At 48.1% G+C, this 27,498-nt stretch overlaps 2 protein-coding genes across 8 annotated transcripts in view; both read right to left on the bottom strand.

Moving 5' to 3' along the window:
• NCAPH (non-SMC condensin I complex subunit H) overlaps window positions 1-3,322 on the bottom strand; it is a 38,064-nt gene extending 34,742 nt beyond the window's left edge. For 2 of the 5 annotated variants that reach the window (XM_063695549.1, XM_019021537.4), the window contains exon 1: window positions 3,189-3,295. In XM_063695549.1, coding sequence (XP_063551619.1) covers window positions 3,189-3,207 — 19 coding nt within the window. In that variant the 5' untranslated portion in view covers window positions 3,208-3,295. Of the gene's footprint in view, window positions 1-3,188 lie in introns of all 5 variants that reach the window. The other 3 variants (XM_019021536.4, XM_004031425.5, XM_055378584.2) reach the window with 3 other exon arrangements.
• Window positions 3,323-10,652: 7,330 nt separating this feature from the next.
• On the bottom strand, window positions 10,653-13,709 carry ITPRIPL1 (ITPRIP like 1). Of its 3 annotated transcripts, XM_019020617.4 has the most exons (3): window positions 13,441-13,709; window positions 13,157-13,259; window positions 10,653-12,364 (listed from the first exon to the last, which is right to left on the bottom strand). In XM_019020617.4, the coding sequence occupies exons 2-3, from the start codon at window positions 13,164-13,166 to the stop codon at window positions 10,707-10,709; spliced, it is 1,668 nt and encodes a 555-aa protein (XP_018876162.3). In that variant the 5' UTR covers window positions 13,167-13,259; window positions 13,441-13,709; the 3' UTR covers window positions 10,653-10,706. The 3 variants fall into 3 exon arrangements, with proteins under 3 accessions (XP_018876162.3, XP_063551618.1, XP_004031468.3); XM_063695548.1 differs by lacking the exon at window positions 13,157-13,259 and having other exon boundaries at window positions 13,441-13,695; XM_004031420.5 differs by lacking the exons at window positions 13,157-13,259; window positions 13,441-13,709 and adding an exon at window positions 12,698-12,875.
• Between the last annotated feature and the right edge of the window lie 13,789 nt (window positions 13,710-27,498).

Below are 27,498 nucleotides of genomic sequence, written 5' to 3'. Positions count from 1 at the left end.
TGAGACCATCCTGGCCAACACGGTGAAACCCCATCTCTACTAAAAATACAAAAAATGAGCCGGGCGCAGTGGCGGGTGCCTGTAGTCCCAGCTACTCGGGAGGCTGAGACAGAAGAATGGCATGAACCCAAGAGGTGGAGCTTGCTGTGAGTCCAGATCGCGCCACTGCACTCCAGCCTGGGTGACAAAGTGAGACTCCGTCTCAAAAAACAAAAACAAAAACAAAAAAACCCCCACACGTTTATGTGTTCTCTTGCAGTTGTGGAGGGTTACATTCATTCTGGAGGCTTTGAGGGGAGGATCTGTTCCTTGCCTTTTGCAGCTTCAGAGCTGCCTACATTCCTTGGCTCACTGTCCCCCCATCACTCTAACCTCTTGTTCTGTCATCACATCTGCTCTCACTCTACCCCGACGACCTTCCTCTTACAAGGACCACTGTGATTAAACTGGGCCCACCCAGATGATCCATGATAGTCTTCTCAACAGCCTTAACTTAATCACATGTGCAAAGTCTCTTTCACGACGTTAAGATAACATATTCACAGGTTCTGGACACCTTTAGGGCAAGTGTTATTCAGCCTATCACAGTGACCATCCAAAATAAAAGGTAAAATTTGCTGAACAATGTACTCAAGCAGGCAAAGGGGTTGCCTTTGTAGAGAGCACAGAAAGCCCATCCTCAGCAACAGGAGAAAAGACAGAGGCACTGGCACAGATGCAGGCAGGGAGCAGGTGCAATGGCAGACTTGGGGATGTTCCTTTTTGTTTGCTTTTTTTTTTTTTTTTTTTTTTTTCAGTAAAATAGGAAGTAAAAACAAGGCTGGGCGCAGTGGCTCATGCCTGTAATCCTAGCACTTTGGAGGCCAAGGTGGGAGGATCACTTGAGGTCAGGAGTTCGAGACCAGCCTGGCCAACAAGGCAAAACCCCGTCTCTACTAAAAATACAAAAATTAGCAAGGTGTAGTGGCGCATGTCTGTAATCCCAGCTACTCGGTAGGCTGAGGCAGGAGAATTGCTTGAGCCTAGGAGACAGAAGTTGCAGTGAGCCAAGATCAAGCCACTGCACTCCAGCCTGGGGGACAGAGCAAGACTCTGTCTCCGAAAGAAAAAAAAAGGGTTGTTGGAGTCAGGGAACCAGAGAGTGAATTAGAAAGATATAGGTGGTATTGAGAAGTGGGGTACTTTGCCAGGCATCTGTGGTTCCAGCTACTCAGGAGGCTGAGCCTGCTTGCGCTCAGCAAGGCTGCCGTGAGCTAGGACAGCACCTGTCAATAGCCACGCACTCCAGCCTGGGCAACACAGCAAGACCCTGTCTCTAAAAAATAACAGGCCGGGCACGGTGGCTCATGCCTGTAATCCCAGCACTTTGGGAGGCTGAGGCGGGCAAATCACGAGGTCAGGAGATCGAGACCACCCTGACTAACACGGTGAAACCCCGTTCCTACTAAAATACAAAAAATTAGCTGGGCGTGGTGGCAGGAGCCTGTAGTCCCAGCTACTCGGAAGGCTGAGGCAGGAGAATAGCGTGAACCCAGGAGGCGGAGCTTGCAGTGGGCCGAGATTGCACCACTGCACTCCAGCCTGGGCGATAGAGCGAGACTCCGTCTCAAAAAAAAAAAAAAAAAAAAAAAAGTAAAAATAGGAAGGGAGGAGGCAAGAGACATTTTTAGAAACTGAATCAAGAGGACTTATGAGGACAGTATTTGCATGTGAGCACAGTAAGCTACAGGCTAAGGAAGGAACCTGGACCTTTGCAGAGGATACCTTAACAGAAATAGGAAGCACTGAAGGAGAACCTTGTCTAAGAGAGAAACTAAACTTGGAATTAGAGGCATGCTTTAATTCTCCGAATCTTCTTTCCGTGGTTTCTCTCCTTGCCTTTGATATTATGCATCCATTCATTCAACCGATGGTTACTGAGCTCAAAGACACTTCCTATGTCTACTTCCTCATTTCCCACTCATTTTTCAACCCACTCTGGTCTGGTTCCTATTCCAACTTCATGAGAACTATCTTTTCGTGATCATCTATAACTTCCATGTTGCCTAAACCCTATGGTCATTTTCTGGCCTTTCTCTTGGAATCCAGCAGCATTTGAAACAGCTGACAGTCCCTTCCTTGTTGAAACACTCTTGGCTTCTTCCTATACCACTGTCTTTTGAGTTTTTCCAGCTCATCCTTCTCTATCCAGCTTCTAAATGTTGGTCCTAGATGTGCAGGGCCTTCCTAGTGTTCTCACCTGTTCCCATGGTTTTATGGTCTAATGGTCTATATGATAATGGTATCCAAATTTATTTCTCAATCCATGGGTCACTTCCCTGAGTGGTCCATATAACTCCCCTGAGAGCCAAATTCTCACCTAAGTGATTATAGATCCCTTCACCTGAGTCTCTCCCGTAAGTCACACATACCATGTCCAAAATGTAACTCAATTTCCAAATCTCTTACCCAAGGCCTCCAGACCCTGCCTACGTGTCAGGCCTCACTAAGCTTGGTCACAATGTTCTGGTCAGGTCCTAGGCCAGGCCAGGCTCTTCCCTGCCTCATTTTTGTACTTGCTCCTTCTGCATGAAACACGTTCCCTAGTATCTGCCTAAAGATCTTCCCTGAACCCCTGGCGGAGCCACCCCCACTCTGCTATACTCAATCACAGCACTCAGCCTCATGTGTAATTATTTCTTTTGTTTACTGTCTCCCCAACTCCAACAGTATAGAGATATTATCAATTTTGTTCGCCCAACGGGAGAGCTCAGTACTTTTGAATAGATGCAAAAATAAATGCATGCATGCTAAGCATACAACGGTAACCACATCGCTTCCAAAGCCCTGAAAATAACGTCTATTCCAGGAAAACCACCATTTTAATGGAGAGACACCGAACACGCTTTAGGAGCCCAGGGAGGAGGCCGCCCCACAGCCCGCCCGGGAACTGAGGAGTGTGAGGCAGGGCCCCCGCGCGCTCCGACACCGGCCGAAGCCGCTTTCTGATTGGCTGAGCGCACAAGGTCCGCCCGCCCCGCGCCGGCCCTCCCCTCCCCCCGCACCGGCCTCTGCTGTCGGCCGCAGGGCCAAGACCCGAGCTGAGCATATCCTCTCTCCCCGCCCAGGCCAGCCCGCCGGCCCTGCCCGCCCGAAGTACTGCTTCGCTAGGGGCCCTTCCCGCCGCGCCTCCCGACCGCCCAGCTCACCTGGGCCGGGAGGTCCCATCTTGCCTTGGCGTCTCCTGAGCTGGTTTTAAATCGCGCGCGTCGAGGCGCCAGAGCGTCGTAACGGCCGCGTGACGTCGCCGGCGGGCCGGGCCAGCAGCGCGCCTGCGCAGACCACCTCGGGCCTCCGCGGGCGGCGTCAGAGTGAGTTCTGGGTTGAGGATCCCGTCTGATTGGGCTTCTTGGGGTCGGTGGACCCCCTGAAATAGTATGAAAACCCCCTCCTTCGAGGACTAGGTGCAGGACTGGGCTTGGGAACCCAGCGTCGAGCAGGGTGAGCAAGGCCCGTCTTTCGTGGAATTTACTTACTTTTTTTTTTTTTTTTTTTGGGACGAAGTCTAGCTCTTGTCCCCCAGGCTGGAGTGCAGTGGCGCGATCTTGGCTCACTGCAATCTCCGCCTCCTGGGTTAAAGCGATTCTCCTGCCTCAGCCTCCCGAGTAGCTGGGATTACAGGCGCCTGCCACCACGCCCGGCCAATTTTTGTGTTTTTAGTAGAGACGGGGTTTCACCATGTTGGCCAGGCTGGTCTCGAACTCCTGACCTCAGGTGATCCGCCCACCTCGGCCTCCCGAAGTGCTGGGATTACAGGCGTGAGCCACCGCGCTCAGCCCGTGTAATTTACTTTATAATGGGGAGGCAGATGATCGAGAAAACGAGGTTTATTTCCCTTAGATATCTGTGCTGTGTGGGCAGCAAAACGCTGAAAACCTCCGGGAAGAGGGACGGAGGGGAGCGGGAGCCTACGTGGGAATGAGGAGCGGTCCAGGTGGGGAAGAACTGATGCAGAAATGCTATATATACATTTAATATAGTACAAAATGTACATTTAATATAGTATAAGATGAAGGCCATCGTTTTATTCAGATTCTTGTGAATAGCTTCCTGTGAACACCCCCCACCCTTCAAAAAATAAATAAATAAAGGTCGAAAAAGTGAAATAAGCATAAAATGCCATCTGTCCCCTCAGTTTCATCTAACCCTAAGGATTGAATTATGGGAGTAAAGGCCAAGGTGATTCCCTGGAATATCCCCAGCACATCCTAGAATTTCTTGTAACTCTCATATCTGGCATCTTTTATAGTGTTTCTCTTCAAGGGCACTGTTGGCATTCAGGGTGAAACAATTCTTGGCATGATAGGATGTTTGCCCTCCTTGTGGGCTCTTAAGCCCGTAACACCATTTGCCCACTAAATGCCATCAGTGCTGTCGCTCATTTTGGCAATCAAAAAGTGCCACCCTTTGCTGAAAACCACTTTTTTTTTTTTTTTTTTTGAGACAGAGTCTTGCTTTGTTGCCCAGGCTGGAGTGCAATGGCATGATCTCAGCTCACTGCAACCTCCACCTCCCAAGTTCAAGCAATTCTCCTGCCTCAGCCTCCTGAATAGCTGGGATTACAGGCGCCCGCCACCATACCCAGCTAATTTTTGTATTTTTAGTAGAGATGGGGTTTCACCATGTTGGTCAGGCTGGTCTCGAACTCCTGACCTCAGGTGATCCACCCGCCTTGGCCTCTCAAAGTGTTAGGATTATAGGCATGAGCCACTGCGCCTGGCTGAAAACCACTTTTTAAGCCTATCTGTTGTTCGTATAAACTTGTTCTTCTAGTGACCACCTTCAAATCTTCAGCGTAAGGCTGTGTGGGTTAGAGAAAACAGGTTGACACTGTTTATCTCAGCAAATGATACCATCAGCCACCCAAGAACCCAAATCAGCACCCAGGAGTCATCCTGGGGGATTCCCTCCCTTTCTCTCCCCACACAATCCATCATCAAGCAAGCTATTTTCACCTCCTAAAAATCGCCAATCCTGCCTTTCTCCTTCCATCCACATTACCTTCTCACTGGCCTGCTCTGGCCCCCCCTCAGGCCCTGAGTAGTGTATGCGGAGTCCAAATCTGAGCTGTCACTCCCACTTGTCCCCCACCACTTCCTCCCGGAAGTATAACACTTCAGGGGTTCCACCACCCTGGGAACTTCTAAGCGTCCTACAAGGCCCTGGAAGGGTCTTCCTGCCTGCCTCCCCACCCCTGCAGCCTCTCCAGCCTCCTCAGGGACCTTGCTTCCCTTCCTCCCTGCCCTCCAGCTGCCCTGGCCTTTTTTCAGATTCCTCTCATCACACCTGCTCCTACCCCCAGGCCTCTGCACACACACACTCCTCTAGCTAGGATCCTCTTCATCCCCATCTTCACCCCCGTAGCTCCAGTTAGGTTTCTACTCCCCTCAGGTTCCTCAAGGAGACCTTCCCTGATACACACAACTCTCCATACTGGAGGCTTCAGGAGAACTTGTCACAGCTGCAATTTTCCATGCACTAGGTTGACTATTTCATGTCTGTCTGCTACATAGACCGTCAGCTCCATGAGGATGAAGCCATATCTGTTCTCTATGGTTTTCCCATGGCCTGGTGCTGGCCCTGGACATAGCAAGTACTTAAATATGTATTCAATGAGTACATCTGGAAGACAATTTTAAATCCTGGGCTGGGCACGTTAACCTCTCTGGGCCCCATTTTCTTCCCCGTCTATAAAATGGGGAAGGCACTATCCCTGCACTGGACTTGCTCAGTATATGCTAGGGTCCTTGTCATCTCCCTCACTTGTTCTCTCTGCTGAATGCATCTGAGGGAGGACACTGGGACAAGTGTGATCCTCTGGATTCCATGTGTACATAAGAGCAGCAAGGGTTAGGAGGTGATACACTGAATCAGGAGGCTCTGAAGAACAGCTTGGAAGCCCTGGGGGAGGAAAGCTACTAAGTGACCCACTAGGTGAGCCTTGAGGCTGTTCTGTGGGAATAATGGAGCCACCTGAGCTGCTTCCAGCTTCACATGCAGGAAGGCAAAGCCAGCTCCATGCCCAGTGTCTCTCTGGGCCAGGGCTGCCTTATGTGGGCAGGTCTTTCACCTCCTGCTCTGAATGCCATCTTTGTTTTGTTTTTAGGACTATGAAGGGTGCCAAAAGAGTGAATGATTTGGCCGGGCGCGGTGGCTCAAGCCTGTAATCCCAGCACTTTGGGAGGTCGAGGCGGGCAGATCACAAGGTCAGGAGATCGAGACCATCCTGGCTAACACAGTGAAACCCTGTCTCTACTAAAAATAAAAAAAAATAAAAAAAAAATTTGCCTGGCGTGGTGGCGGGTGCTTGTAGTCCCAGCTACTCGAGAGGCTGAGGCAGGAGAATGGCATGAACCCGGGAGGCGGAGCTTGCAGTGAGCCGAGATTGTGCTACTGCACTCCAGCCTGGGCAACAGAGCAAGACTCCATCTCAAAAAAATAATAATAATAAATAAATAAAGAAGAGTGAATGATTTATCACTGATATCAGTGGTGTACAAAGCTCAATACCTCTGTTTGTGCAAAAGTAAAGTAGTTAAGGTTCCTCCACTAATCCTAGGCTGCCAGAAAAGCAGAGCTGGTGTCATCTCCCTTCCCCACCCCATTTTACTCTTCATGGAGATTCTACTTCCCCCAAATAAATGGGAAACTGCCTTAGTTTAGGTGAGAAACAATAGTGTTATCCATTGGCTACCTGAACAAGCAATCTTTTGGCTTCAAATTTGCCCTGACTTTCCAGCCTGCAGCTGGCTTATATAATGATGTAGTCTGTGATAGAAACCATCAAGTCACTGGGACTTAGTAGGCATATAGTTGAAATGGCTTTGTGTTCGTTTTGGCCTCCAAGCAAATGTCTTTTTTTTCTTTTTTCTTTTTTTTTGAGATGGAGTTTTACTCTTGTTACCCAGGTTGGAGTGTAATGGCGCCATCTCGGCTCACCACAGCCTCTGCCTCCTGGGTTCAAGTGATTCTCCTGCCTCAGCCTCCCAAGTAGCTCGGATTACAGGCATGCACCATCATGCCCAGCTAATTTTGTATTTTTAGTAGAGACAAGCCTTCTCCATGTTGGTCAGGCTAGTCTCGAACTTCCAACCTCAGGTGATCTGCCCACCTCAGCCTCCCAAAGTGTTGAGATTACAGGCGTGAGCCACTGCGCCCGGCGCAAATGCCTTTAATGTTTGCATGTGATATGAAATTCCTGACCTCCTTAAGACTGGGCTAAGAACCAACAATTTCTGTCTTCTAGAATTTCTAAACAGTAACATGCCATCTTTTAAAATATAGTGCTTTTTGCTTCTCAAAGCCCTTTAACCCTTACATCTTGTTTTATTTCCAAGACCAAGCTGAAACGTTGCAATGGCAGATAGTTTCTTCCAGGCTCTGCCACTAGCTACATGACCTTGGGGAAGTTGCATACCCTTTCTGCACCTCAGTTTCCTCACATGTAAAATGGAGGGAATGAAGGGCTCACTTCATGGGGTTATAGTATGAAGATTAAATGAGTTACCAGATGTAAAGCCATCAGAACAGTGTCCTGAACACTGGCAAACTCAGTGAACATTAAGCATTCCCATTACTATAACTGCTGTTGTATCCTGGGGGCTAGCCAGGTTTTGTTTTAGAATAAAGCTTAGTTTCCTATCTGGAGAGGTTTCCTCTTTAATTGTAAAAGTATTCCCAGAGCACTACAGGTCTGTTCTTTCCATTACTACTTGTTTTTTTGTGTGTTTTTTCTTTTTTTTAATACTCTTTCTTGCAACCTCTGCTCCACCCAAGTTTTGCTGACTGCTCCCTTTGTGATCATCTGCCCACTCTCATAACTTTATGTTTTCTTTTTCTTTCTTTTTTTTTTTTTTTTTTTTTGCGACAGAGTCTTGCTCTGTCACCCAGGCTGGAGTGCAGTGGCGCGATCTCGGCTCACTGCAACCTCTGCCTCCCGGGTTCAAGTGATTCTCCTGCCTCAGCCTCCTGAGTAGCTGGGATGACAGGCGTGTGCCACCACACCCAGCAAATTTGTTTAAATTTTTAGTAGAGATGCAGTTCCGCCATGTTGGCCAGGTGATTTCAAACTCTTAACCTCAAGTGATCCGCCCACCTCGGCCTCCCAAAGTGCTGGGATTACAGGCATGAGCCACCATGCCTGGCCTTTATTTTCTTTTTTATCTATTAGACTAGAAACAACCATGCACTCCTAGAAATCATACCACCTTCTTTCTACCCGAGAAGACTTTTAGAGTTTATGCACATTGTTTGCAACCGCTAAGATCTTCTTATTTGGCTGATATTTTGGTTTGGGCACCATGAAAATTAATCACCTAGATGTTGCTTATTCTTTTCTGGCTACTGGCCATGCCACTGGGAAACCACAAGGCAGACTAGTTCCAAGTACATTGAGAAATACCAGGATATACCGAATGGAGCTATCAGGGTAACACGAACTTCTTGGGAACAGGCATGTGAGAATGCTGATCTGCTGAGTGTGTTACTGCATAGATTCCAATGTATACAGAAAATAGCCTCCTTTATTGACTTTAACTTAAAACATCAGCAAATAATTTTCTAAACAAAAAGTATATGAATGTTGCTAAAACACCAAAATCCCATCAGCAGGGAAGCAACCATGATTGCATCTTGCATTGAAAGCAGTACCTGACAGATGCGGGCAACATAGGAACACAGTAGCTATTGTGCACTGGGAGCCCCAACGATTGACTGGCATCAGCTTCTGGGAACCTTTTTTTTTTTTTTGAGACGCGGTCTCACTTTTTTGCCCAGGGTCGCTGGAGCACAGTGACACTATCATAGCTCACTACAGCCCTGACCTCCTGGGCTCAAGCAGTCTTTCCGCCTCAACCTCCAGAGTAGCAGGGATCACAGGTGTACGCCACCATGCCCAGCTAATTTTTTGTAGAGACGGGATTGCGACATGTTGCCCAGGCTGGTCTTGAACTCCTGGGCTCAAGTGATCTGCCCACCTCAGCCTCCCAGAGTGCTGGGATTACAGGTGTGAGCCACTGCACCTGGCTTTGGGACATTTTTAATTTATTTTTGCTGGAGGAGGGGTGTGTATTCTATGACTGAAGCCCATAAGGGCCAGCATCTGATCCCTGCTGAGGTCAAGTTCAGTGGGGACAGGTTACCCTCCCCAGCAAATCTTCTTGGCAGTGCAGATAGAACAGCATTGGCGTTTCCAAAACAATCACACCCATAACTGTAGTTGCATTTCTTAACACTCCTCCTCAGCATCCCATGGTTTTGAAAAAAGGGAAAAATACACCAATTATATCTCTAGAATCACAATTTTAGAGTTGGACTGTTTCCCAATCCTTTCCTATACAAACCTGGCAGTGAGCCTGGATTGTGATGACCTGTCTTTCAAAACCACAAACACAGTTCAAGTAATCCGTTTGTCATTTTTGAAAAAAAAAAAAAAAAAAATACAAAGGAGGCATGACCAGACAGAAAAAGCACAGCTAAACATGGCAGCTAAACCTTCTTTACACTTAACAAGTGGCTCCCCACAAGCAACAAAGTATTCATCTCAGAGCCCCCAAAAAGATTGTCCTTGTGAAGGCCTTTATAATGTTGCCTCCAGGCACTAAAAAGGTCATCAGATGTTAACCATCTCATTATTATGGTAAATACATTATCTCAATTATGAGACAGGTTACTATTGACTTAATATTTGTGAATCAATGCGAATAAATTAGGTAGTTTTTTCAGATGCATAAAAACAACTCTATTGTCATATGAAAATAGGGCTAAGTTAAGACAATGGAATGTAAACATCTTGGTTATATATATATATATAATTTTTTTTTTTTTTTTTTGAGACAGATTCTCACTCTGTAGTCCAAGCTGAAGTGTAGTGGTGCAATCTCGGCTCACTGCAACCTCCACCACTGGGGCTTAAGTGATTCTCGTGCCTCAGCCTCCCAGGTAGCTGGGACTACAGGTGCGCGCCACCATGCCTGGCTAATTTTTTGTATTTTAGCAGAGACGGGGGTTTCACCATGTTGCCCGGGGTGGTCTTGAACTCCTGAACTCAGGCGATACACCCACCTCGGCCCCCCAAAGTGCTGGGATTAACAGGCGTGAGCCACCGCAACCGGCCTTGGTTATATTTTCAAAATAGTGAAGGTTTGAAAAATTAGATCCTAAATTATGAGAAGTTGCCCATCACAGTATTTGGGATAAAATGGAGTGCCACCAGCTCGGATGAGAATTAAGCTAACAGTTCAACAAGGAAACCAATTCACAAGGAACATACTGGAAGTCAATCACAAAAAGGAATAAGCTGGAATGAAGGTATTCTCTGGTTCTCTCACTTCCAGTGTTGATACAAAAACACAACTTCACAGTGACCCTCTGGATCTCACCTCCTTAGCAGCAAGATCCTCCCATAACATCCGTTTCCCTGGACCTTCTTTGGGTCATGATGAAAGTTAGCAGAAGAAAACCTCAGATGACCCATCCTTGACTAGGCCCTGCAGGGTCATTAGGTCCATCCTCATGACCACCTCACACACTCCTTAAGGTGTCTCATCATAGCCCCCACTGGCAAGGTGAAGGTCACATATACCACTGATATATCTGAAAAGTAAACACTTTTGTAGCGCAAGGAATTAGAAATACCTTCCTCTGTTTTTTTTTAAATGGTCTTTACATCAAGGTGCTGCAGCCAGTGGGGCATGAGGCAGAGTTTTCACCTGGGTCAGAAGGTTTTGGAACTCTTCCACTGCCTGTGAATGTGCCTTGGGGTTGAGCACCAGGTGTTGGAAGAGATTGACAGGCTCAGCATTCCTAAATGTCTTAGGGATCGGGATGGTCAGGGGCAGAAAAGTGTTACCAATGAGGAAATGATGGAGGGACCTTTGCTGGAGGCCATGGCCCAAGAACCAGAGAATGTCCTGGAGCCGCTGAGAGAGCATGTTGTGGGCCCAGTCCGTGAGGGGCAGCCGTAGCAAGAGGTGCATGAGAGCTGTTTTAAAATGGTAAGAAGTGAGGATGGGGCGGGCTGCTCCGTGGGGTAAGCTCTGATGCTGCCGGAGACTTAAAATGATCTGGAGGCACTTGAGGTGACAGGTGTTCTCGGGGGCAAAGCGCCCCACCAGCTTCAGGAACAGGTGCTCACAGGCCACAAAGGACTCAGGCCAGTCCACACTGGTGAGCTGCTCCTGGTCAGGAGCCTGACTCACCAGGTAGACCAAGGTGTCTTCTCGTTGCACCCCCAGGACCAAGTGGATTGAAAGAAAGCGGCCTGAGCGATAGTCCAGCCGGAGCTTGCAGGAGGTGGTAGACGGTGGGAGACTGAGTTTAAAGTCATACTTGTGGGCCACAAGGGCCCAGGCATTTCCCATCATGTTCCGGAACCACTGCACAGTCTTGCACACGTCTAGGTGGAAGCCGGTGCAGAGAGCTGCCTTGATGGAGCTACTACACTTCCCCAAGACTGCCGAGGGGTCCCTGTGGTGGTGCACCAGGCACAGCACGTCCCCTAGGAGTTTCTCACGCTTGCACACACATTCTGACTCCACCAGCACACAGCCACAGCGGCGGCCCAGGGCCGGGTCCCTCATCTCCAGGACAAACATGGTGCCCTGTGGGGGGACAATGGGCACCAGGATATCAAATTTCTGGGTCTCATGGAGGGTTCCCCATTTCTCAAAGGCAGCCCCGATGCCCAGGCAGTCTTCCAATTGTGGGTGAGCCTCTTGGCGGCTGAGCACCCGACAGGCCTCAATGAGATCATCCACAAAACTCTCCACAAACTCACAGGTGCAGGGCAGGTCACGGATGGCATTTTGGACATAGTGTTTGTAAAAGGAGTCCAGGGCCTCCTGGGAGGGGAAGTCAGTAAGCCAGTTGTAAGAGGTGACAGGGACAACACGGACTTCCTCCTCCTCCTCCTCACTGCTGGAATCAAAGGCCGGTTCATGCTGCATGTTCTGTCGCAGGAGCTCAAAGACAAGAAAAAGGCAAAAGAGGCCAGTGTTCCACAGGTTTCCCAGCATCCAGCCCAGAGGCCCTTCCTGGCCATCGGCCTGGAACGGCCACCCCATGTCTTTCTTCCCCAGCACTAACTGGTCACTGGATATGTCTCCTGTCCAGAAGTTCTCTGCCTTCTGCCTCTGCTCAGCGGCTCGCTTTCTCTCTTCAAACTCCATCTCTAGCAGGCGCATCGCCTCACTCATTCGCTTCTCCAGCTGCCGACTCCTGGCTAATGTGTCCAGGTCCATCCGATCACTGACCATCAGAGGGTGGTGAACAACATACATCACTGCCAAGAACAGCAGGCTTATCACAGCCATGGAGGCCTCTGCATCTGGAGAAGTAGGAGAGTAGGAGTCAGTGGTCGTCTTCCAGACTTATCTGCTCTCTAGCTCACATTCCCCAGAGCCCTGGTACCCCAAATTCTGAAAATCAGCTACTCAGGAGGAACAGAAAGCCCACAGAGCTTGGCTTGGACACAGCAAGGGTGGTCGGCCTGGGAGGAGGTTCGAGAGAAAAGAGGGCGAAAGGATGTGCCACTCAGTCTCTCTCCTGCTTTCCTTCCACATGGTGTGGGTGGTATTTAGGCTTCCAGAAAGTGTACATGGGACTGTTTTCATTCCTGTGTAGGATGGGGAGGGGGACCCTTGTGGTAGGGTGGCCTCACCCGACTCATCAGTCAACCATGGGCACCAGATATGCCCTGCTGATCCCAGAGGCTCCCTTTCATAGCCAGAAAGCCCTGAGCCTGCCTGGGTGACACCTTTCCTCTGCCCCGGCAGCCAGTTGTAGCATTCCACTTCCTCTGTGACTTCACAGTCTTCATTCTGCTCACCCAATATGAAGTGAGCCTCATCAGTCAGCCTCTCCCTCTCTGCCCAGGGAGTGCAAGAGAGGCACAGTGCCGCCAGCTGCTTGCTATGGTGCCCTCTCTGCTCCTAAGGGGCTAGTGGATACCCCGTGTGTGGGCAGGCTAGCTTCACTTCTTAGTTCAGAAAACTGTCTGCAGAACCAGGTGCCCAAGGCCTACCTGACAGCCGGCAGTGGTCAGTTCCACTGCCTCCCCACCCACCCATGAAGCCCGAGCTTCTGCCACTCACCCTAATTCACAAGCTACCGCGCTTACCAACATTCATGAAGGACTATGCCGTGTGGACGCTGAAGCCAGCTGGGACTCTCCTCCCTTTGGAACTTGGCCTTGCTTCGTCTCCCCGCCCTCTCCAGGAGCCCTGTTAAAATGTGCAAGGTACCTGGGGGCTTTGGCTCAAATCGGAACCCGACCCTCCCCCCATTCATAACTTCCCCAAATTCCACGCCCAGAGATTTGTACTCTCACCCGCCTATCCGTAGGAGGCCAAGGGCCCATCCCACCTCGGGATGTCTCCCGGGACCCAGGGCCAGGTTACTCACCGTCAGTGTTAGTAGGAACACGATCTTAAAGAGACAGCACGGCCTGACCGCCACTGCCTTTTTCCCGGCAGGGTGGGGGCGTCTGGTTCATCGCTGGGGCCGCCCGCGGGAGTGGCCCTGCTCCTCTTTCCTGGGTTATAGACCATGTTTGTCCGAGCGTCTGAACGTCTGGCTGAGCGCGGTGGGCCCCTACGACCCCCAGCACGCGGCTCCGAGGGCGCCCGCGCGCCGCAGCCGCTCCCGCCGTCCGGGCTCCTCCCCGCCCACCCAGTACAAGCTCCTCCCCGCCCAAACCCCCGTGGCCCAGCGTGCAGGGGCAGCGGCTTCCCCACACCGGGTCTCTGTCCTCACCGAGGCCCCCGTGGGTTTGCTGGGAGAGTGGAGGGGCCGTGGCCACACACTCGCCGCTGCTCGGCCTCCCTGGGGTGGCAAATGGGGCACCGCCGTGCCTGCTGTCAGCTGCACTCAGCTCAGTTCAGTGGAGAACAGACTTACTAGGATTCGGGTGTAAGGATGATGGTGGCAAAACTAGGAATTGACCGAGAAAAGCCATTCTCACTTCGGGCTGGCCCGAGCAAAATGGCACAGGCAATAAGATGCGGTTTCAGCACCCTAAATGTGCTTCCCTCCCAGCCCACGCCCAGACTCAGGCATCTTTCCCCAAGCCCTTTCTCATATCAAAGTGACTCTCATGAAAGAACAGACAGCACCCAAAGACCTTACTTGGGGCCTTGCTTGCTACTCACTGGCCACGTGGGAGTAAGAATCCTACCTACAGGGCAGCTCTGCTGATACATGGGTGTATAAAGGAGAACTTTATACGGTGTGGAGGCTGGACAAGCTTTATCACACCTTAAGAAACACCAACAGAATGGGTTTCCTGAAAGGGATCTTCAGATATCAGAAAGAGCCCTTAGTCTTCCTGTCTTGTGTCAGCTATCCAAGAAGAAAAGGAAGTGATGACCCCTTGATACTAACTCACTAAAATCCCTCTGCTGAAAGACAAGTTTCAGGGTTTTTATTTATTTGTTTGTTTTTGAGAAAGAGTTTCGCTCTGTCACCCAGGCTGGAGTGTAGTGGCACCATCTCGGCTCACTGCAGCCTACCCGCCCCAGGTTCCAGTGATTCTCCTGCCTCAGCCTACTGAGTAGCTGGGACCACAGGTGTATGCCACCATGTCCAGCTAATTTTTGTATTTTTAGTAGAGACGGGGTTTCACCATGTTGGCCAGGCTGTCTCGAACTCCTGACCTCAGGTGATCTGCCCGCCTCGGCCTCCCAAAGTGCTGGGATTATATGTGTAAGCCATCACACACGGCTGGGTTTCAGGTCTTCTTATCCAGTGGCAATGTGTAGGGAGCTCCCAAACAACTTGTATAATACTTCCAAAAATACTGACTTATTTAATTGTGGAGCAGGAAAAACTGTCTGCTAGCTGACAATGACTGAAGTTCCAAAGTTACTTTTTATAAATGTGAATTATGAAAAATAGATCACAGGTTATTGAGCATTCATGCATTTGGAGCAGTAATAATGAAAGTCTCTGTTATCTTTTCACTTATAACATGATCTCAGGATGCAAAATATACGCTTCAGAGTGTGCAAAAACGATAATGTTTAAGACCATGTGTTTTAAAGTTGTATTATTTTAATTAACAAATAATAATTGTACATATTCATAGGATGCACAGTCATGTTTCATACACACAATGTATAATTTCAGATTAGGGTAATTAGCATATCCATCATCTCAAACATTTATCATTTCTTTGTGTTGGGAAGGTTCAATCCTCCCTCTAGCTATTCAAAACTATATATTATTACTATTATTATTTTGTGTGTGTGTGTGACGGAGTCTGTCACCCAGGCTGGAGTGCAGTGGCACCATCTCAGCTCACTGCAACCTCCACCTCCTGGGTCAAGCAGTTCTCCTGCCTCAGCCTCCCAAATAGCTGGGATTACAGGCACACACCACCAAGCCCGGCAATTTTTTTGTATTTTAGTAGAGTGGGGGTTTCACCATGTTCTCGAGCTCCTGAGCTCAAGCAATCTGCCCACCTTGGCCTCCCAAAGTGCTGGGATTACAGGCATGAGCCACCACGCCTGGCCTATTATTGTTAACTGTAGTCAACCTACAGTTGTGTGAAACCCTAGTACTTAGTCCTCCCATCTGGCTATAATCTTGAATCCGTTAACAAATCCCTCCCTATCACCACCTTCCCCTCCCCTTCCCAGCCTCTAGCATCCTCTGTTCTACCTTTTACTTCTATTACATCAACTTTTTCTAGGTTCCACATGTGACTGAGAACATGTGGTGTTTATCTTTCTGTGCCTGGCTTATTTCACTTAATATCCTCCAATTCCATCCAAGTTGCTGCGAATGACAGGATTTCATTTTTTTTTTATGGCCGAATAGCATTCCATTGTGTACATATACCACATTTTCCTTATTCATTCATCTATTGTTGGACACATAGGTCAATTCCATATTGGCTATTCTGAATAGTGCAGCTATAAACATGAGGGTGCAGATGTCTCTTTGATATAATGATTTCCTTTCCTTTGGATAGATTTTAAGTAATGGGATTGCTAGATCATGTGAGTAGTTCTACTTGTAGTTTTCTGAGGAACCTCCATGTTATTCTCCATAGCAGCTGTGCTAGTTTACCCAACAGCATATCAGAGTTCCCTTTTCTCCCCATTTTCACCAGCATCTGTAAAACCATATGCTTAAAAATGTGTGTTCATGGTTAAGGATTTGTTTTAAAAGTGGTTGCTGGATGGGCGCGATGGCTCACGCCTGTAATCCCAGCACTCTGGGAGGCCGAGGCAGGCAGATCACCTGAGGTCAGGAGTTCGAGACCAGCCTGGCCAGCATGGTGAAACCCCGTCTCTACTAAAAATACAAAAAAAAAAATTAGCTGGGTGTGGCGGTGCATGCCTGTGATCCCAGCTACCAGCCTGGCCAGCACGGTGAAACCCGTCTCTACTAAAAATACAAAACAAACAAACAAACAAAAAATTAGCTGGGCGTGGTGGTGCATGCCTGTGATCCCAGCTACTCAGGAGGCTGAGGCAGGAGAATCGCTTGAATCCGGGAGGTGGAGGTTGCAGTGAGCTGAGATCGCACCACTGCACTCCAGCCTGGGCAACAGAATAAAACTCCTTCTCAAAAAAAGAAAAAGAAAAAAAAAAGAACATGCTATGGCTTACTCCCATTATGTGTGTGTGTCTGTGCATCACATGCCTCGGAAAAGTTTCAAAGGGTGGATCCCTAAATGTTTACAGTGATCTTCTGAGGGTGGAGGGATTGATTGCAGGTGTCTAACAATAAGGAGGTATTCTTTTCACAAAAATAAACATGCAATGTCCAGCGTATGAATGGGCTGTGTGCCCAAAGCCCTCCCTCGTGTGCCTCCTGAGCACAAAACACGTTTTCTACAGAAACAGGTGCGCCTAGGACGGCTAGAGACGCTTTGCGCCGGGGCAGTGTCTTCACGGTTCGGAGAGCTGGGAGTGGAGGTGGGGGGAGGTTCCTCATCCTCGCCAGCTTTCTGGGCCCCAGGAGCCGCCTCTTTTCGCCCCCGACCCCGCCTCCGTCCCCCAAGCCGCGGACGCGCCTTTTCCGCGGCCGCCCCCAGGACGCGTTGTTCGCTGCCGGAGTTTGGGGTGGCAAGGAGCGGGCGCACGGCTGAGATGCGCTGCCCTCCAGAGTGCGAGCCTGTGCACGCGCCTGCGGAGGGGCCACACTCCCTGCAGCCTCCGCGGTGCGCTGTTCCCGCTGGCGCTCGGCGGGCGCTCCCCTGGGCACATCGAAGCTCTAGTGACCGCATTATGAATTAGTCCTTTCCTTTTCTCCTCATGTGATTGCAGCGAGCGCTCGTCTTGTTTGTAAATCGTGCTGGCAAGCCCCGTTTTAACCAACTACGAATTTCATTTCGGAATGAAAAAGGAGACGCACTTTCGGACGGGGCAGCGGTTGCCGCCGGTCCTTCCTCTGAGCTACCGGTCCCTAGAAGGAAGACCTGCCTTCGACCGATCTGGAACTGAGTCCCAGCTGCAAGCCCAGGGCGGCGGAAGCCCCATGGGCCGAGCAGAAGAAAGACGAGGCGGGGGACAGGGAGCGTAGTGCCGCGTGCCGGGACCCACAACCCCTTTCCCCTGCGCGCTCTTCCCCGAGCGGACGGGAAAAAGCTCTCCTTTGCCGCTGCCCATCCCCCAGGGCCCAAGCGATGCTTCCTAACCGCGTGCACGCAGCTTGATGGGGGAGAAAGAGCTCTGGGAGCAGGGCTTAGAGCCTCGTCTCGCCTCCTGCCAACTCGGTCCGGCAAGGTTCCGAACCTCCCTGAGCCTCAGCTTCCTCATCTGGCAAACATGATGACAAAAGTCCTTCTCTTTTAAGGTTGGTGCGAAAATTAAATGGCCCTTTACTGTATATTTAGAGCACCTGGCTCACGGATTAGTCACCTCGCTCCTGGGCTCAACAGTATTCACTGGGTCCTTATAGCATCACACTGGGATCCTTAAGGGCAAAGACCAAAATTAGACCTAGCTTAATTCCTGGTGTGCAAGTGCTAAGAGTTATGAAATGAGTGAGTGACAGGATGATCCAGCTATGAGAAATAGGAGAGAGTTTGCGGTGGGATAGAGACTGTACCTTCTTTTTGTATAAGATGTTTGGCAGTTGGGGATAACTTACGGGAAGCAAGCTTAAGATGCACACGAAATCCTGACCAAGAGGATGTAGAAATTAGATATATGGCCAAGAATCAGAGAAGCAAATAAACAGATCTCAAATAAAATGTTTAGTTTTGAGGTTAGAGGTGGGATATCAGGGTAACCAGGCAAAACAACTGATACAATAAATAACTACATGACAAATCACTTCTCTCAACAACACATTTCAAAAAAATCACTTTATTTTATAACTGCAAGATTTTCTTCAAACCAGTGTCTTGCTATTACAAGCTCAAAAACTTATCCTGCTCTGGTGGCAAACATTTTGTGACTCATGCTGTGTAACAAAGACCTGTGTAGACATTGAGTTGTATATTGCTGATGCTTCTGAACATAAAGGAAAAGTAGAAAATTGCCGCCTTTTTCCCAATGATTTGTGGAGGAGAATTATTACTAGACTAGCTGCTACCTGTGCATGAAATGCACCACTATTGCTTAATAAATCTGGACCGGGTGCGGTGGCTCATGCCTGTAATCCCAGCACTATGAGAGGCCGAGGCAGGCGGATTGCCTGAGCTCAGGAGTTCAAGACCAGCCTGGCCAACATGGTGAAACTCCATCTCTACTAAAAATACAAAAATTAGCTGTGTGTAGTGTTGGGCGCCTGTAATCCCAGCTACTGGGGAGGCTGAGGCAGAATAATCACTTGAACCCAGGAGGCGGAGGTTGCAGTGAGCTGAGACTGTGCCACTGCACTCCAGTCTGGGCAAAAGAGCAAGACTTTGTCTCAGAAAAAAAAAAAAAAAAAAAAAGAATAGCACTGGGCACAGTGGCTCACACTGTAATCCCAACACTTAAGGAGGCAGAGGTAGGAAAATAGCTTGAACTCAGGAGTTTGAGACCTGCCTGGGCACCATAGCAAGACCCCGTTCTCCACAAAATGGAAAAAAAAATCTGAATAGCATATCAATGTGTATTATTTGCTTATTGTATATTTCTTTATAGTTTTTCTCTTCTCAATGTAGCACTTGTACTGTTGGGAGGATAAAACATAGGTGCTCTTGATTAAATAGGGATTTGAAAGATATGAGTAGATTCTGTCTATCATCTGTCCCAATCACTTGTTCATTCCATTCAACAAATATTTATTTATTTATTTATTTGAAAAAGGGTCTGAGTCTGTCACCTATGCTGGAGTACAGTGGTGTGACCTCAGCTCACTGTAACTGCCACTCCCTGGGCTCAAGCCATCCTCCCACCTCAGCCTCCCAGGTAGCTGTGATTAAAGATGCTTACCACCATGCAGCTAATTTTTGTATTTTTGATAGCGACAGGGTTTTGCCATATTGCCCAGGCTGGTCTCAAACTCCTAGGCTCAAGCAATCCTCCTGCCTCAGCCTCTCAAAGTGCTAGGATTACAGGTGTTGGCCACCATGCTCAGTCCCAACAAATATTTATTTGAATGTTTTATAACTGTGAAAGATGTATTTGAACCCGATACAATGAGAGTCTGGAAAGAGTTCTTGGAAATTAAAAACTTGATAATAAATATGAAAAACTCCATACAGAAACTGAAAGTTAAAATTGAGGAAGTCTCCCAAAATTAGAGTAAAAATGTAAAGAGCTGGAAAGAGTCAAGAAAATTGCCAAGGACCAACCCAGTAGGTCTAACATTTGATGATTAGTGGCCCCAGAAGGAACATGGGAAATGGAGAGGAAGAAATCTTGTCAAAGAAATAATAAAGCAAGCATCCTATAAAGGGAAGACATTTCCAGATTGAAACTAAGTGCCCAGCCCATGGATGACAGTAAACTCATACTTAGTCACTTCATTATGAAATGTTAGAGCACTCAGGTCAAACAGGATTCCACAAGTTTCTGGAGACAAAAAAAAACACAGATCACATACACAGGATCAGGACAAATGGTGTCAGATTTCTTTCTCTCTCTCTCTTTTTTTTTTTTGTTTGTTTGAGACAGGGTCTCAAACAGGTCCAGCCTAGGCTGGAGTGCAGTGGCATGATCTTGGCTGACTACAGCCTGCTGGGATTACAGGCGCGCACCACCATGCCGAGCTAATTTTTGTATTTTTAGTAGAGATAGGGTTTCACCATCTTGGCCAGGCTGGTCTTGAACTCCTGAGCTCAAGTGATTCGCCGGCCTTGGCCTCCCAAAGTGGTGGGATTACAGGTGTGAGCCACAGTGCCCTGCCAACCCAGATTTTTAAATACAGCACTAGAATAAGATGAAAGCAAAATGCTTGTAATCCCAGCACTTTGGGAGGCCAAGGCTCGTGGATCACCTGAGGCCAGGAGTTTGAGACCAGGCTGGCCAACATGGTGAAATCCTGTCTCTACTAAAAATTCAAAATTAGCTAGGTGTGGGGATGCATGCTTGTAATCCCAGCTACTTGGGAGGCTGAGGCAGGATACTTGCTTGAACCTGGGAGGCAGAGGTTGCAGTGAGCCGAGATCATACCATGCACTCCAGCCTGGGCAACAAGAGCAAAACAACATCTCAAAAAAAAAAAAAAAAAAAAAAAAGATGAAAGAGAAATGCCTTTACAATTTTGAAGGAAAATGGTATCCAGTCCAGAATTTTATACTCAGCCAAAGTATCAAACACATGTGAGAGTAGAATAAAGACAATTTGGGCCATGCCAGGTTTAAAAACAAATATCTAGCCAGGCACGGTGGCTCATGCCTGTAATCCCCAGCACTTTGGGAGGCCGAGGTGGGCGGATCACCTGAGGTCAGGAGTTCAAGATCAGCCTGGCCAACATGGCGAAACTCTGTCTCTACTAAAAATACGAAAATTAGTTGGGTGTGGTGGTGGGTGCCTGTAATTTGAGCTACTCAGGAGGCTGAGGCAGGAGAATCATTTGAACCTGGAAGGCGGAGGTTTCAGTGAGCCAAGATCACACCACTGCACTCCAGTCTGGGTGACAACAGCCAAACTCGGTCTCAAACAGAAGCAAGTATCTTGCTTGTGCTCCTTCCCAAAAAACTGTCCTGGTCTATACTGCAATGCTGCCAATGCCAGACTGCCTTGACCTTTGTGCTTCCGGGAACTGCTTTGTGGCTTTGCCTTCTCACAGCTGGAGTGACCCCCATAGGCTCTCAGGGATGCTGAGGCCAGCTTCCAGGGCAGAACTCTGTGTCATCTCCTCTCCTGGGCCTCCATCTAATGGGGCCATATAGCCCCACATAGCAAGCACAAAAAATGCTGAGTTTGTGCTTGCTACTGACTTTTTCAAAACTGAGCAATATATTGTTCAGATTTCTTTTTTTCTTTTTTTGAGACAGAGTCTTACTCTGTCACCCAGGGTGGAGTGTAGTGGTGCCATCTCGGCTCACTGCAACCTCTGACTCTGGGTTCAAGCGATTCTTGTGCCTCAGCCTCCCAAGTAGCTGGGATTATAGGCGCGTGCCACCATGCCCAGCTAATTTTTGTGTTTTTTTGGTAGAGCTGGAGTTTCACCATGTTGGCTAGGCTGGTCTGTTGTTCAGATTTCATACATAGATAGCAAAACCATAAAGCATGAGAATGACTAACATAAAAGTTAAGAAAGTGGTTGCCCCTGGTAGAGGGAGATGAGAGAGAGAAGCAATTGGGGAGGGCCCCCAGGAGTTTCATGAGGTCCTTGGGTGGTAGGCACCCTGCTGTTTGCTTTCTTTCCCTATCTCTTTGCTGCATTGATATTGCTTCCTATCTCCTTGGCTTTCCCATGGGATGTTGCCCATCTGTTTATGACGTGGGCTAGGGATGTTCTAGGATGGGGAGACTACATCACAGATCACACCTCAATGAAGGGCAACAACAGCAGTCACCATTGTAGGTGTTTTATGTGTATTAACTAATTTGGTCTTTTCAACATTATCCCTATTTATAGATAAAGTACTGGAGACCCAGATAGTACCAAGCAATTCAGTGTTTTCTGAAGGAAGACAAGTCAGAAGGTTGGCTTGCACCTGCAATCCCATCACTTTGGGATGCTGAGGCGAGAGGATAGTTTGAGCCCAGGAGTTCGAGACCAGCCTGGGCAACATAGCCAGACCCCCCTCCCTGACATCTCTACAAAAATAAAAATTAAAAAATTAACTAGACATGGTGGCGAGTGCCTGTGGTCCTAGCCACTTGGGAGGCTGAGGCAGGAGGCTCACCTGAGCCTGGGAGTTGAAGTTGGAGGTTGCAATGAGCTATGATCGCATCACTGCACTCCAGCTGGGGTTAGAGTGAGACTTTGTCTTAATAATAATAATAATAATAATAATAATAATAATAAAGGCAAATCAAATGTTCAATGCAACTGCATTTTAAGAGCAAGTTTAGAAACCAAAACTTAATCAATAACCCTGTAACTAATAACAATATATATTTTAGTCCCACGTTGAGACAGAGCATGTAGAATGGAGAAAAGACAAAGGAACTAAGTGGGAATGGGAAGGACAAATAGCGGGGAACAAGGGAAGGGCAGTCTTTTCTAGTGCCTACCAGGTTTTCACCTTATCCAGGGGCCAAGAGACCAGCTCTCCAGGTACTAAAACTAGATCCATGAGGACTTGCTTCCACAGAAACCATGTAGAATTTGGGGCCCTGAGTTGTAGAGGGAGTGGAGATCCCTCCATGTGGATGAGGAGTGGGTGGAGGATCTGTGTGTCCATCTATTCACTCTTGAAGGGCTCTGGTTCCTGCTTCTACTGAGGTGGTGACCCCTTTATGTTGCCAGCGTCAGATTTCCTGTTTGTGATGCCCTTTCGTTTCTGGCTGTGTTTGCCTGCCTAGGCTTTGTCCTCAGGCTCATCCAGTAGCTGGGATTTTTCTGGCCACAGCCTCCTCTGATTCTGGCCCTGAGGGACTGACTGCCTTTTATTTCAGGCTGCTCTAAAACCACTCCAGCTGCGCCTAGCACCGCTTCCTGCCACAGGACCGGGGAGGATGGTGACTTGGGTTCCTGTAACAAAGCCCCTTCCGTGAAGTTCCCCAACATACTCAGCTTTTTCCTTAACAAAGCTGAGGTTGGGGAGGGGTCCAAAGAATCAGTCGCACAAAGGGAGAGAGCAGCTCTGTTCCAATAAACAAGATTTTGCACGTTCCAGTGCTTTCGGTCCACTGGAAGCTCTATCTCCTCATTGCTGATGCCATTTGTCTCAGTTTTAGGGACCCAGTGACTCAGCACCCACAATCATGTTGCCTTTTGGCTGTGGCTGCAAGGCTTGCTGCCCCATAGTTATGACAACATTAAATCCTTTCCATCCAAACTGTCAAAAGTCTGGAATTTTACCCTACTTAAAAGATAGTTACTGTTGCTGTTTCATGGATGCTGGCAGAAGACACAAGACTCCTGGGTCAGAGACAGAATAATTTATGACTCATGGCACAACAATCAGCACTAGCATCCTGTTTGTGTCAATTCTCCTTGCTCTCTCAAGTCCCACAGGGGCAACATGGAGAGGCCCAGGTGGATGCTATGCATGGAATGGTTTGCATTGCAGACAAGGAATTCTGATTTCAGGGAAACTACCTATTTCATGGCCATTCTTCTCTTTGTCCTGATGGAAGACATTACCTTATCCCTCAAGGTTGCCCACTACACATACAGCTCTTGGAAAGGGCCTAGGAAAGTGTGGCCAGGGCCTTGCATTCCTGGCACACCCAGCAAGAACATGCAGGCATGCTCTGGACCATGCAGATTGCCTTTCCCAACACTGACCTCAGACGGTGCTGGAGAATAAAATAGGTTAAATGCCTGGCACATAATAAACTCAACCAATGCCAATAATTATATAATCATTCGAGTTGGTCAAAGAAATTAAGGCAGTTCTGACTACATCACACCCCTGAACATGTACAAAAAGTGACATGTATTAGTTGAATAAGAACTTAAACACAGCCGGGCATGGTGGCTCACACCTGTAATCCCAGCACTTTGGGAGGCCAAGGTGGGCAGATCGCTTGAAAGTCAGGAGTTTGAGACGAGCCTGGCCAACATGGTGAAACCTCGTCTCTACTAAAAATACAAAAATCAGCTGGGCATGGTCATGGTGGCCCATGCCTGTAATCCCAGCTACTTGGGAGGCTGAGGCAGGAGAATCACTTGAACCCAGGAGGCAGAGATTGCAGTGAGCCAAGATTGTGCCACTACACTCCAGCCTGGGTACCACAGCCAGACTCTGTCAAAAAAAAAAAAAAAAAGACCTTAAACACTATAAAGGAGAAGGGATCCCTTAAGTTTCTTTTGTCCTGAGACCAAAAAATATATATATATATATATAGAATATCTAATTACATCTTGCCTTTTAGATATTTTCTTCAATGACATTTCCAAATCATTTGTTCATACTCTCATTTTACTCTCCAACCGAATACATTAGGGATTGGCTTAAGTCCAATGAGCCCCAACTAGTGTGGCAAAGGTTTGTTACTTTTGGCCTGCTTATTGACTTCCAACTGTAGTAAGTTATAAAACCTTTGCTTTTTCACTAATATCACCAATTTTCATTTTTAAAAGTACCCATTCAGGCCAGGCATGGTGGCTCAGGCCTGTAATCCCAGTGCTTTGGGAGGCCAAGGTGGGAGGATCGCTTGAAGCCAGCAGTTCAAGACTAGCCTGGGCAGCAAAGCAAGACCCTATCTCTACAAACAAACAAACAAAAACAAACCAACAAATTAACCTGGCATGGTGGCATGTGCCTGTAGTCTCAGCTATAGGCTGTGGAGGCTGAGGTGGGAAGATCACTGGAGCCCAGGAGTTTGAGGTTACAGTGAGCTATGATTGCACTGCTGCACTCCAGCCTGGACAACAGAGCCAGATCCCATCTCAAAAAGAATCCCACCCATTTAATAATCAGGGTGAAATGCAACAAAATATTTATTGCCCCAATGCTGCAGCACTGGCTAAGGCCAGAAGCAATACCACTAGACTGTGCTGCTGTTGGAAGGGCGGGCAACTTGTCATCTGTCTGAAGAGTGCAGATGTCTATTATGAGAGGCAACTGTGGGGTGCCAGGCACAATGCATGGAGAACTGAGGATAACACCATCAGCTCAAAGATTTCCCATCCTGTGTTGGACTCTGGCAGGAATTCGCACTTGAGGCTTTCACTAAACCTGCCCTCAGTTGCCTCTGTCTGCCTCCAAGAAGAGCTTATGCTTGGTGACCCTCTTCACAATAGGCACAGTCACCAGTGCATGGAGGGCACTGTATCCACGTCTGTTGGCTTATTTTTTTAAAACTGTTTTTTAGAGGCAGGGTCTCACTATGTTGCCCAGGCTGGTCTCAAATTTCTGGGCTCAAGCAATCCTCCTGCCTCAGCCTCCCAAAGTTCTGAAATTACAGGAATGAGCCACTATGCCCAGCCTTACTGGCTTATTAAAAAGTTGGTGGTGGCTGGGCGTGGTGGCTCACACCTATAATCCCAGCACTTTGGGAGCCAAGGCAGGTGGATCACTTGAGGCCAGCTGAAAGCATTCTGGGAACAGCCACCCAACCTAGTCATGTTATTGAATATACCCAGTGCTGGCAACCTGTTCTCTCTGCATGAGGCCTGGAGTTTGGGAAACAGTCAGAAGTCATTCAGAACCAAGTTTACTGGGTGGAAGGGCCATCAGGTTGGGTAAGATCATTTGGGATAAGAAAGGATAGATATGACCAAGAATGGGGCAGTTTTCCTTTGTGAGTCATAAAATTGCCTCCAAACACAGAGTGTTTAGAAATGTTTTTAGGAAACAGCGCTGTTGGATAAAACCTTACACTTGCTATTTCCTGGCATAGTTCTAGGTGCCAGACAACCCTATGGCGTAGGTAAAACTATCCCTGTTAGGCCCAGAGTAGCTAAAAATAGGCCTAAGATCACACAGGTAGTAAGGGGTGAAGCTGGGATTTGAACCCAGATGGTCTAGCAGAAGAGTCTATACTTTTAACCACCTCATGAAACTGCCTCTTGGTTAAAAAAGACCATTGCCTCCTAAAGTGAAGACCTGGAAGGGAACAAGCCTGTTTAGAAACACACCAGATAGGCCGGGTGCAGTGGCAGACTCATGGCTTATCTGCTTTCTCTTTTTGCTTTCCTTTGGTCCCACCAGCCTGACTTCTTTTCCTTAATTAGGACTCCACACCCAGCACTGTGAGAATCACCTTCCTGAAGCTCAGCTCTGTGAGGACACCCCTGTGCATAGGGGGTGAAAACAGAAGGCCTGGCTTTGCGGCAGATGAGGCCAGACAAGTCAAATACCTTTTTGGGGCCTTGATTTCTTCATTGGTAAAATGGGGGACATCAATATATTTCACAGGGCTGGATGGGGATTCAATGAGTTAGTGTATGCTAAAGTGGAACTTTACAAATGCTTGTCACATATACACTAAATTTTTGCTTAATCTAAGTGTTCTTCTGTCTAATCAAATACATGCTATGAAGATGTGAAAAACAAATAAAACTCCCCAGACAAGGAACATGCTATGGCTTCCTGTTGTCTCCTAAATAAAGGAAAAACTCTTCACAATGGCATTTTTTTTTAACAGAGAGATTACAGATTCTCTCTCTCTCTCTCTCATCACGTTGTTTCATTCTTTACATTTGCCCTGCAGTCAGCTTAATGGAGCTCTTAACAGTACCCAAGATACACCTCTGTCTTCCCGCCTTCATGCTTCTTCTTTTTCTCTGTCCCTTTGAAATCCCCCACCTCCTGCCTCTACGGAAATCCTTAGCCACCCTTTGCATTACAGCTATAAAGCTGTGCTCACAGGCTCTCCTAAGTCAGAAGTGATTTCCCGCAGAATGCAGATGACTGCATTCTGCTTTTTCTTTTTCTTCTTTTTTTCTTTTTCAGAGATGTAGTTCTTGTTAACGTTGCCCAGGCTGGAGCGCAGTGGCTACTCACAGGCATGATCATACCGCACTATAGCCTGGAACTCCTGGGCTCAAGCAGTCCTCCTGCCTCCGCCTCACAGGTGTGTACCACCATATTTGTAGTTTTACTTCTCCTGTGAGACTTTAACTTCTCAAGGGTCTTATCTATGCCTTGTCTTTCTCTGAGTCTCTAAAAGTGCTCACAGAGCACATACAAATATTTGAGACGTAATTAAATGAAGTGACAGGTCTTCAGATACAGAAATGCAGGACACAGGCAGAAGTCTGGGTAACCTGTGCAGGCCTGGGGCTGGGGAGTAGTGAATTCAGAAGGTCATCTTTGGAGAGAGACAGCACATGGACTAAAACGAAGCTAAAGCCCCTTGCTCTGAGCCCATCTTGGTAACTAATGCCATCCCCGGGGTCTGTAACTGCCAGGGTGCCCCCAGTCCTTTAGCTTCCTGAGGATAATCCTCTATTAAAAATTGTCTAAAAACAGGCCGGGCATGGTGGCTCACACCTGTAATCCAGCAC

The sequence above is a fragment of the Gorilla gorilla genome, chromosome 12 (genome assembly GCF_029281585.2).
Source record: "Gorilla gorilla gorilla isolate KB3781 chromosome 12, NHGRI_mGorGor1-v2.1_pri, whole genome shotgun sequence".
NCBI lineage: Eukaryota > Metazoa > Chordata > Mammalia > Primates > Hominidae > Gorilla > Gorilla gorilla.
The sequence above is the reverse complement of the archived record's forward strand: the minus strand, read 5'-3'. Positions and strand labels throughout refer to the sequence as shown.